The sequence below is a fragment of the Apteryx mantelli genome, chromosome 1 (genome assembly GCF_036417845.1).
Source record: "Apteryx mantelli isolate bAptMan1 chromosome 1, bAptMan1.hap1, whole genome shotgun sequence".
Classification (NCBI taxonomy): domain Eukaryota; kingdom Metazoa; phylum Chordata; class Aves; order Apterygiformes; family Apterygidae; genus Apteryx; species Apteryx mantelli.
The window spans coordinates 26871443-26883469 of NC_089978.1; the positions used below are offsets into that span (position 1 = coordinate 26871443).

The window sequence follows — 12027 nt, forward strand, 5'->3', positions numbered from 1 at the left end:
GGGACGAGTTCCTCCTTCCCCCGAGGAAACCTCCCCCGCCGCCGTCGTGCCCTGTGCTGTCCTCGCCGCCCGCCCCGTCGTGCCCCCCTCGATCCCGCCCCCGGAGCCGGCGCTCCGCGGCGGCAGCCCGCTGCGCGGCGCGGCGCGGCGCTCCCCCGCGCCGGGCGGGGAGGACGGCGACGGCAGCTCCGAGGTAATCATTAATAGCCGTGCCCACCGGCGGGGGCAGGGCGGAGGTGAGGATAAAAGGGGGCTGGGGGGGCTGAGCGCAGGGAGCCGCCGCCGCCGCGGAGCCCCGCCGCCGGCATGGCCCCGGCCCCGGCCGCGCCGCCGCCGCCGCCGCCGCTGCCGCTGCTGCCGCTGCTGCCGCTGCTGCTCGTCGGGCGGCCGCTGCTCGCGGCGCCGGGGCAGGGCGCGGGCACCTGGGCGCGCTTCGCCCGCCTGCCCTACCCGGAGGACCAGCTCTTCCTCCACGACACCTTCCCCGAGGGCTTCCTCTGGGGGGCGGGCAGCGCCGCCTACCAGACCGAGGGCGGCTGGCGCCAGGGCGGCAAAGGCGCCTCCGTCTGGGACACCTTCGCCCACCGCCCGCCCGCGCCGTCGGGCCCCGCGACGCAGCCCGCCGGCGGCGACGTGGCCAGCGACAGCTACAACAACCTCTTCCGCGACGCCGAGGGGCTGCGGCGCCTGGGGGTCTCCCACTACCGCTTCTCGCTGGCCTGGGCCCGCCTGCTGCCCAATGGCACGGCGCCCCTCAACCCCGCCGGGCTGGCCCACTACAGCCAGCTGCTGGCCCGCTTGCGGGAGCTGGCCGTGGAGCCCGTGGTCACCCTCTACCACTGGGACCTGCCGCAGCGCCTGCAGGATGCCTACGGTGGCTGGGCCAGCCCCGCGCTGCCCGCGCTCTTCCGCGACTACGCCGAGCTCTGCTTCCGCCACTTCGGCGGGCAGGTGCGCTACTGGCTCACCATGGACAACCCCTACGTGGTGGCCTGGCACGGCTACGGCACGGGGCGGCTGCCGCCGGGCGTGCGGGGTGGCCCGCGGCTGGGCTACAGGGCGGCGCACCACCTGCTGCAGGTAAAGCGGCGGCGCGGCCCGGCGGGTGGGGCGAGGGGCTCCCCGCCGCTTTGGGACCTTCTCCTCCCCTCGAGGGTGCCCTGCGGCCCCCGGGGCAGTTCCATGGTCCATGCCTCACCTCTAAGCCGTGCCTTAGTCAGCTGCTAAAGTAAAAAAAACTGAATTAATATGAAGCAAGCGTCAGGTTTAAACATCCATTCTGCTCCCCTATGGAGTGGGTAACCTTTTAAATGGGTTAAAGACGGCTCGGCTCATAAATTGGAGGCACGAACTTTGTATTTGCAGTTACCTCAACTTAATGAAAACACACCGAGTTGAAACATTCTTTGTATACTGTAGAAATGTTTAATTCTGGCCACCCAACGTTGGTGAATGCAATGCTGGATGTGTGATTTTAGAGCTGCAGCTGTGCCAGGTCCAGCGTCCGCTTCAAGTTGCTGTGGAAATATTAAACACAACTGTAAAAAGAATTCATGTGTTTGATACAAAAGTCTGATTGAATTAATGGAGATGGTAGAGGTGGCTGAAATGTCCCACCAAAAATATTTCTTGACAGAGTAGGGTTTTTTTTGACAAAATGAACATTTTTGGGGGAAAACAACCCTCTGTTCCCCAGCTAGGCTAGTAAGTGTCATAACTACTTTGCTATAGGTAATTTTTTATGTAGTATATTTTTATATAGTATATTTGTAAAGCTTGCTGGAAGCACTTGTAGCTTGTCAGAATTAAACAAAAGTGCATGCAGATCTTTTCACTGACAGAGTAAAAGATGCAGTGTATCTAACTGGAATGGTATTTAGTTACAGCTCTTAAGACATAATATCTTTTACCCTAATACACATTCCTAAACTCTGCTAGTGTTCATTTACTCTACATACACTTCCTGGCAAGAGTATCGTTCTACTGGGTATCATACACGAAATGCGAACGCTGATAAAACATCCAACTCATGGCTTACTTACTCAACTTCTTTGCCTCTTTTATGCATTAACTTTGCATCATCTGGTGTTAAAAATGTTTCAAGACAAAACAGGGGGATGTACATGGGTATACACATGGATATAATTTGCACGGGGTAAAATTTCAGATGGCACTTAAATTCCTGGTGCTGAAACCTTTAAACTCTTAAGTAGCTCTTAGGATGTACTTGACCGAGTTTGGTGCCGTGATTGTACAGTTCACTGAACTGAGTCTGCTTGTGAGTGAAGTTACTCCTAAATTTAAGCGTTTGCAGTATTAGCCCCAAAGTTTGCAGCAAGGCTTTATTACCCACCTGTAAATGATTGTTACACTTCTTTTAAAATCACTGAATAGTTGGTCACAAATTATTTGCTGTACTTGCATAGTTATTCTGAAATCAATGGGACTGTGCACAAGGGGAAGGGCTGTAGGCTTGGTGCCGTTGGTGAGAAAATTTTGGGAACCGAAGTTTTATTTTTCAGACTTCCTATAGATCATATGCAAAAGAAATCATTAAAGCTGCTAATCCGAGCACTCAAGCTGTCAAGATAAAGGTTACCTTGCAATTCTTACTTCAGCTCCGAGGGTCACAGGCATGCTGACATGGACTTTTAATGTTGTCTGTCACTTTATTTTCTTTCTAAAGCCTCTCCTCTCTCTTTGCTGTGCAAAATGGGCAATTGATGAGTACCAATTCAATATTCTGTGTGGTTTTCCCCTCCACCTGGTTGTTCAATTTGTGACTTCAGATCTGAATAAAGGGCTCTGAAAACAGACAACTAAATGTAATGCTTATTTTCTCCATGAATTTTCCACAACGCTGTTTATCTCAAGTATTTATATCTCATGTGACCATAGTATCTGAGCCCCTCATAATCTCAAGCATATGCTTGTTCTCACAGAAGTCCTGTGAAGAAGTGAAGTGCTTTCCTTACAGTTTCATAAATGAGAAACCATGACACAGACTTTCGTAAGGTGTGTAGAAAGTATAAGCAATTAGACCAGGAAGGTCTACTGTAAATAGTTTAGTGACAACCTCTGGATTAGTCTTCTCCTAGTGACCATCATTCATTTTTTTCACAAATAGTGATAATTTCTTTTTACACAACTCTGTAAGGTAGAAGGTTTCATTTTTTCCACATTTGACAAATGAGGAATTGAAACACAGATGCAATTAAGGTCAAAAGTATCCACTAATTGTTAGTGCTCTCTTCCTGGCATCTGATTTTTTAGAACATTGGGCAGTTATACATTCAGCTCTTCTGTCAGTCGGATCCCAGAATCTCAGATCATCAAGAAAAAGGGGAAACAAAAAAAAGGGATGTGCAGTTCCTGCAGAGGAGCTCGCATCCATGAATCCTTAGGTAGGAGTCTTTAGTAGAGGCAGAGATCTGGCGTGACTCTTCAGGGCAGAAAAGTTAATGGCTTTAACACTGAGGTCCTTCTTTTCTTTCTTACATCCCCATAATTACACCTTTCAACTTTTGCAAGCAATGAAGTAGGAAGCTGCAGCGTATGGCTTCCCTGAATACACGGCTTGGTATCCATAAAGTGTATGTGATCGTGTAACGAAAGGCCAAGTTGTACCTACATGTTATAAAGGGAGTGAAGTACATTTCCATGTGCAGATTTAATTTTCCTCTCCCTAATTCTTGAGTGATTGACTTTACAGCTTGAATAATGTTTTTTAATGGAGGTGGGGAGGAATTGCATATAATTTTGTAAGTGACTTTGGTCACTTGTTCTTGGGAGCACATGCAGCCTTGGTTTGGTTTAGAAGGCTGTGCAGTTGTGGGTCTACCACTTCATCACATAGCTTGCCAGATGTGCACAGCACTAGGCAGTGCTGTTGGGGGCTACAGTGCTCAGAGCCCTTCCAGGAAAGATGTGGTTGATCTCCGCTCACAAAAAACTTTTCAGCCACCCAAACTCTTGTTGCTTATGTCTTCCATTACCATTCCCAGGCTTCTTCCTAATGCTGTTTCCTTCTCTGGGGCCTTCTTGTCTCTTTTCCCCAGTGAAATTGAGCTGGAAGAACATGTTTGTTCTTTAAAAGATAAAACATATTCTCATGAATGTTAAGTTCTCAACAGATTAGATGACTGACTCTTAATGTGTTTTCTCACAGTTTTGTCCATATTTATAATATGGACAGAAAACACTTTTGATCATCTTCTTTCTGCCTTTATTCAAACAAAGACCATCATGAGGAGAAAGATTAATTGCTAGTGAACACTGATTTCAAATGATTTATTTTACTGGACACTAATTACATTAAAAGATGAAATCATTTCCATTAAAGTCTTTAAAATTCAGCAGATATAAATGTGGATTTTAGGCTCTGTCTTTCTGAGTGAATTATTTATTATCTGAAAAAGTAATCACATAATAATTGATTCAATTCAGACTGTTCAGTTCAGGGCTGGTGGAAACAGGAAATTTGATCTGCTTAATGACGTTCAAATTTGGCTTGAATGGATTTCATCCTATTGAATTGGATTTTTTAATTACCTTGATTTTTTCTGGAGTTTTTCTGCAATTTTAACAGTTTGTTCCAATTTCTTATCAGTATTCCAAAATGGGTAAATGTCAATAAAAAGATAGCTAAAAATATTCTGATAATATTTTCAAAATCTAGTGTATGGAGTCCCACTTTGATTTTGGAGAGGCAGACTAAAACATTATGGGAAAGCTTTTTGAAGGAATCACACATATTTACAGATGTAATTATGCTCATTAATTTTCGATGCTTGCTCATACATGTTTAAATGGACCTACCCTTAAGCCTCCCTGTTCTTTAATTGCAAAATAGGTTTGGGGACCAGACTTGCAAAACACTGCATGTTGCTCAACTTCATCTGCTCCAAGTAGCAATGTCAGCACTGCAGAGCTTCAGCTGCTCGAGCCATGCTGGTAGAGCCCCTGTTGTAGTCACAGATTTTTTTCTGCTGTTGACAAGTACTTTCTCTTTGAGGGACAAAAGGACAGGTGACAGAAACTTTTTTTTTTTAGAACTGAATCCATAGAGGAAGTATAGTGGTGCCAGCTAAGGGCTGTAAGCTTTCCAGCCACCCCTCATTAATTTGTGCTAAAAGTTAGCTAATAGTCTCAACCTGGCCAGTGTCACCTGCTGAAAATGTTAAATATTATGCTGTCAAAGTTACATGCTACTTCTGCACATATAGGGTGTTCTTTGGAGATTAAAAAAAAAAAAACTCTTAAATAAAACTTCCACCTGTAAGGAAATTCCATGATTGAGTCATATCTGAATGGGTAGCCTAAGGCACAGTTTTTATAAAGAACAAACAGGAATAATAATAATATAAAAGTGTATGTAAGAACAAACATTTTCTGGATGCGTCTTTGGTTGTTTATTGGAGTGGTGCTGATTGACATTAGCTGAAAAGTTCACCCTTTTATAATATCTCCACTGACACTTGTTGCTTTTGACATGTCTAAACCCTTCAAACTTGGTAGGAAATATGTATTTATTCACAAAGTAAATTGAATAGATCAAGTACAGTTCATAACAGTTGGCATCCTCTCAAGTCAACAGCCAGAAAATGTGTTGCCAGCAATCTGTCATGTATATGATGCATCACTTTCTTCAGATAGGAACTGAGAGGGGTGATTGTACCATGTTCTGTTTTTTGCAAATGCTTTTTTTCATTACTGGTTCACATTATATTGTCCGAGTTGAACATACTTGGATTTACTCAGTATAAACAGCATTTGCAGAAACAGAAGAACACTTTGTTTCCTGAAGAAGTGAGTGGAACTGCTGCCTAGAAACCAGTCACATAGCAACAGAATACTGATTTCCTTCTCTTTCCAAAACAAAAGGTAAGTACTCTTTTGCTGACCTTCAGTGTTAAACCTAATAAAGTGTCAATAATTGCAGCATAGGAGAATAGTCTTTTCTCGGTGCATGCTGTTTCTTTTAACATTCAGGCAGCCTTGAAATTTAAACTCAGTGCAAATGGAATGATTCTGGATTTCTTGAGAGTAATATAACTCATTATAGTTGTAATAATGCATAAAGATAAAAAAAAATTCTAAGTAATAGCATTTTGATTTTTTTTTCTATTTATGCTTTCTTAAGACATAATTTGTAGAAAAAACAGAAATTGGTTCTGTTTCTGGTTTTGAATATTGATCATCTTTTCTGCTTGGACAGTATATATTTGCAAAGAATCTGTTACAGTAGTGATTATGTTAATCACCAGTCAGTTGAATCAAGTACCTTTCAAATGTCAGAGATGACAAACAAGTATAGTCAAGCCATAAACCAAATTCAAGTAAGATGCTACAATTTCCTATGCCAGTTGCTAAGGATGGTTATGGCATATTCACAAATTATATTAACAGCTATGACTTGACATGGCTTTCTGAAGCTTTAATCATCAAAAGAGAAAATAAATGGAGTTTCATTTTAAACTGTGATAGAAGAGTTTGGACTTTGACATTCTTTTTATTAAAATTAGTTCTAAAGATAGAATATGTAACTTCCCTCTTGCCATTTCTACTTGAATGCATACACACTTGCAGAAGGAATGTTATTTTCAAATATTCAGCCATAACAAAAAGCAGTTTGTTATCTTTAAAGAGTACCTCATCCTTTAATTATAGAAATATCAGGACTACTTGTGGAATAAGGTTTTATCAGGGAAAAATATGAGTGGGCTTCCCTTAGGTGTAGAGGTTCTATAGCTTGGAAAGTTTTGCAGAGATTATAGGAAATTTTATTAAAATGCTAGCTGGCAGGACCTGGGAAGGCCACACTGGTGACTAAAGTGGGACAGAAACAGAATGTGTGTGCTCTGTGTGGAGGAGCACCAGGCTGAGCCTGTAGGTGGGCAGATCCCACCTCAACTCTTTTGCCACCCTGGAGTAGATAAGACAGAGGGAGGTTTCCTGACCAGTCTGGTAAGCATGCTTAAACCACACATACTAGCAAAAGCACTGAGTCTGGTACAAAGCCTTTCAGCTTTTTTTTTTTTTCCTTTTTCTCAGAAATGGTGATGTCTGCCTTTTACAAATAGTGAGGAGACTCAGTTGCTCACCTGGGAGGTGGAGTACCTGAGTATACTTCCTTCCTCGGCCTAAAGGGAGTCAAAGCCATGTCTTCACCTAGGGAGCAACCTCTCTTCAGTAAGGAGCTATTAGGAGCTGGGACATAGGGCTCTCTGCTGTGACTGAATGGAGATGTCTCATGTTGAGCTTGAGTCATCTGCTCTCCACATAGTAACTGCAGTTCAGGCCTCCTCCTGTGTTTCGTATGGGCCAGCTTCAGAGAGAGAAGCAGTTGCTGTTCATTATGAGGATTTTAGTGTTGCTGTCCGAATTTTATGTAGTTGTGGTTTTTATAGCTGTGGATCTCTATTTAATCTTATTGGCATCCCCAAATCTGTGTTTTCAAAGCTTGTTTTAAGTGTCACGTGCCAAATTTTTACTTGTTGCAATAGTAGTACCAAAGTTGAAGGTGCCTAAGTGACATTCCTATCCAAGGTAATCTAGTATGCTTCCTTTTTAGATAGCACTGTGGATAGTACTATGCTTTTCATTAAAGATCAAAGTTCTTATTTAACAAGCTGGACAGGACTCTGCTGAGTGCTAGAAAGATAATGACTGCTGATTAACAGCAGTTTGATATAGATAAGGGCATTTAGATAGGCACCAAAAAATTCACATCTTATAAAGTTTCACTGAGTACACGAGTGTAAAGCTGTCTGCTCCTTGGTACCCTTTTCTGGATCCCACTAATAAGATCTGATAAAGTATGAAACACTGTTATTTCTCTCCAACCTCTTTCATCATGCAGAAGAGATCCAGTATTTGTTACAGTTTTGGGAGATCTGAACTAAAGTCTGTGGAAGGACTCCTGTTATCATGCGTGCCTTTGTATGACAAACTTGTCCAGTTTCCATTTCATCTGGCTTCTATGAAACATTTCCAGTATTTAAGGTAGTGGATGGACATAGTTCCTATCCATACTTGAGAATATTGTTAGGACAATATATATAAAAATACATTTTATATATATATATATAAATGCAAATATATATAAAACCTTGCTTTGTTTCTTTGCAGAGTTAAATGTGTATTTTAATTTGAGATAAAGTTGGCTGTCTTGTAGTTCCTGCCTTTTGCTTTTGACTGAAGGCAGAGAACTTTTGCAAGCTTTTCCTGTGACAAGTCAAATAGAAGAAGCCTCCATTTAGTTACCTTAATCAGACGAAAGTGCAGAAAGTTTGACTTTTCTGTAGAAACTGACTTCTTCTGGGAGGCATAAATGCTCTCTGGGGTAAGAGAAAGTAACTTCACTCATCACATGCTGAGAATCCAGCCTTCTAGAAGGTCACATTCTGATCTCTCTTGCCTTGGTAGAAATTAAATCGGATTGGGACTCTGGCAGTTACTTGTGTAATTACCTTAGCTTCATTCCTCACATTAATAAGCTCTTCCTCTGAGTAAAAGCATCTCCTTCCTACCAGTCTACTCTGAGGAACAAAAGATTTTTTTCTTTTAGTATTTCCTCAACTAGACTGAAATGTGGGCAAACAGTGAATTATAGCTGGTAGTGCTACTGGGAAGTAGTGACTAGTTAGGAACAGTGAACAGAGAGCAGTGCAGGTTGTGGGGATTTGGGGATGTTGCATTTTAATTATTTTTGGTGACTAAGATACATATCCTCTTACTTTGAGGGGAGCAGGAAAGGGCAAATACACATTTGCATGTAGTTGCTCTGTAGTTTGTTTAGCTCTGGTTTGTGGAGTCTGTGATTTGTTTACAGTTTCTATTTGGCGGAGTCCGTTTGAGAGCTGTTGTTAATTCTTGCAAGTGAGTATGTGATTTGTGCATCTGGTTGTTGCTGGTGAACACAAACTGCTGAGCTTACCTGAAGATGCAAGGCTGATCTAGGCAAAATTTTAGAAAAGCCAAGAAGCCAGCAATCGAAGGAGCTAATTTGCAGGCAGTTGTAAGTAAAGAAATGCTTACAGGAGATTTTTTTTCTTTCTTTCCATGATGGTAAAAATAAACAAGAGGAAATGATTCTGAAGAAATAGGGGAGGTGACCTCCAGATACAAAGATGACAGGTTGTAGAAATTACAGGATGCATGTTATGTGTTGTTAAATACTGAATAAAAACTACTCATGCCTGCCAAAGCCATAGAAGAGTGTCTTAGGTCAATGTGATTGCTGATTTTAGATTAGATCTGAAGATATGATGGAGCAGAAGAAAAAGGTTGTAGAAACATCTCAGGGTATTTAGGAAATTGCTGAAATCAAGATCAGGCAGATCTCTGGAGGAGAAGGTAACCCATGGAATAGGACCCTGAGTAAAACATGGAAGAAGAGACTGTCTTCTGGCAGAGGAAGAGAACTGAGGAACTGGATTACTGTATTTGAGAGAGAAAGTGGCCAGCAGAAAAAGAAGATGGGATATCAAGAGGGAAGAGTAACTAACCAAGCATGAGTGGAAAAAGGGGTATTAGCCATAGCAAGGGACTGGAGCCTTCAATGAAATGGGGTGAGTAGGAGAAAAATGATACCATGAAAGAGAAAGAATAGAGAGCAATGCTCTCTGTAAATATTCCTGGTGAGTGAGAAGAAGAAAATTGTGAGTTAAGGGTCAATATGCGCACAAAAACAAAGGACTAGAAATTCACTGTCAATAAAATTAGATTGAACAGTAGAAGACATCTATAGCTATTGGAGGAATGAGTTTCTGAAATGGCCTTTTGGTGGTAATAGTGGGAACAAAAATCCTATTTTAAGTCAGAGCTAGATCAGTCTGAGAAAAGAAACACTTTATGCAATTGGTGACAATGGAGGTGACAGAACTTGGAAACCTGTGTTCTTCCTCTTTGCTTGCAAATTCATAGCAGAATGATATATGGCATGATTTAAACTCTGGGAATGTAATTCAATGGAAAGACTGAAAAACAGTATGTATTAAGAGTAAACAGTTTGTTTAGGATATTGGTGATAGCAATTTACTTCTGGCTTTCTGTAACAGCACCAACACTGCACAAAACTCATAAGAAAACTGGCCTGTTATATTAATTTTGTGGTATATCTCCTTGAAGATTTGGCAGGAAGGGCCTTGTGGATACACACTGGAGTAAGACAAAGCAATTTAAGAATCTCTGGATTTGATCATGTTTAAGCATATTTGTGTTGCTTCATTTTTGGGTATGTTTAGTCTGGGAGGAAAATAGCAATTCTGTGTTACAAAGAACTGCAAAAGTTTTAAGCGTGGTTTTCTTCTTGTTCTGAACAAAAATATATTCTAAATTCTCCCAGTGACTGAAATCTTTGCAGTATTGGTATTATTTGCAACAGCTGTTGCAGGAACGAAGGCACTGGGACCGAGGGTGGCTCCAGTGCCACCTGTCATGCGGGGCTGTGAGACTTCTGTGTGTGTGGAGCATGGGGGCTTTTGCACGTCTCAGGATGGAGCCGGCCGGGAGCCTGGGAGGCTTGGGAGGGCTGGAAGGCAGCCTGCCAAGAACTGCTCGGCAGAAGGGTGAGCTGACAGGGAACCACGCAGATTTCCAACGGACTGTCACTTTGGCCTGCACACGATAATTTTGATACTTGCTCTTTAAGGTTGTAATAACAGTTGAGCTTTGACTTCTGTTTAAGTCAGGTTAGCACACCTCGAAAAATAACTAAGTGGTTTAAAATTCGCCAGGAGAGATTATACTATGGAAATGCCTTGTTGTTTTCTGAGTCCAAAAGTCAACCCAGAGATATTTTTGCAGGTTAATCAGTGTCATGCCCTTAGTAAAAGCTAGAAAATGTTGGCATCACTAGGATTATTTCTTGATTTACAAGTGTAGAAACTGTTTGCTTTACAGTTGGGCAGATAGTGATGTCTGTTTGTTTTGATCCTGCTTCTAGAGAAGACAGCAAATAGTCCAAGGGGGAGATGGACTTTCAGAGCCAAGAACAAAGTTTACTCAATTTGTTTATTTAACTTTCAGTGTTTTAAAAAAAATAAAGTGATTTTCACTGCAGGCCTGTAACTGTTGAGGCTGGTTATTGATTAAGTCTTCTGATTATGTTTCCTCAACTCAAATATGGTAGAATTATGCAGTATTTATTTTCTTTTGAGAAAGTACATTGGAATTACATTGCATTATCAGATTGAGTGGTTTTTTTTTTTTGTAACTAGTACAATTTTACTTAAAAGTCAATTCAATAACTGTGACCTCAAGTTTAAAATGAAGGTTCTGTTGGCTCCTTACTGTTCAGTGATGACATACTTATTGTAATACGTTTATTTGTTCTTCACTTTTTTTTCCTGCTGTAGTACAGTGTTAACTTAGGTACAAGCTCTCCTTGGAAAGATAGTTTTCAGGTCACTAATTTGAAAGAAAAGCTGGTACAACAGAATGGCCAGTTATTTATTCCATAAGGAAGTTAGAAGCCAGGCCAGAAAGAGGAGAAAGTGGACATGGTAGTAACAAAACCAGGAGGTGGTAGGAAAGAGGAGTATTGTTAGAAAAATGGACAATGCATGAAAAGTCAGGGAAATAAAGCCAAGAGTCCACCTTGGCTTACCGTGTTTCACAGGTTGTCCTCCCCTTGCCTCCACAGCGCTGGGAAAGGGAGGGAGCACTGAGCAACCTGAAAAGGAAGGAGCAATGCTGCATTAAGGCTGGGATTTTCAAAGGAGCTTAAGGGAAATCAGAACTGAGTTTTCCTTAAACTTTTTTGAGAATCCTGTCACTTTCAAGCAGTTAAATAAATTAGCAGGGTGAACAGATGTATTCCTTATAACTTGGAGAAAATGTATATTCCCATATTCATGTAGCATCTCTGCCATGGAAGGAAGGCATCAGATCTTGGAAATGCAGTGAAGGAGCTGTTGAATTCAGTTTATCATGCTTCTTCCCTTCCTTGGGCATGAACATGCCTCTTGTTTTGAATGAGAAAGTAATATTGGGGTATACCAAGCAGGGCAAGGAACAGGGCTG

At 42.1% G+C, this 12027-nt stretch overlaps 1 protein-coding gene across 1 annotated transcript in view; it reads left to right on the forward strand.

Moving 5' to 3' along the window:
- The first annotated feature begins 306 nt into the window (after positions 1-306).
- KL (klotho) overlaps positions 307-12027 on the forward strand; it is a 54984-nt gene continuing 43263 nt past the window's right edge. Inside the window, exon 1 of the mRNA XM_067289872.1 lies at positions 307-1080. Within this exon, the coding sequence (XP_067145973.1) occupies positions 307-1080 (774 nt within the window). The remainder of the gene's footprint in view (positions 1081-12027) is intronic.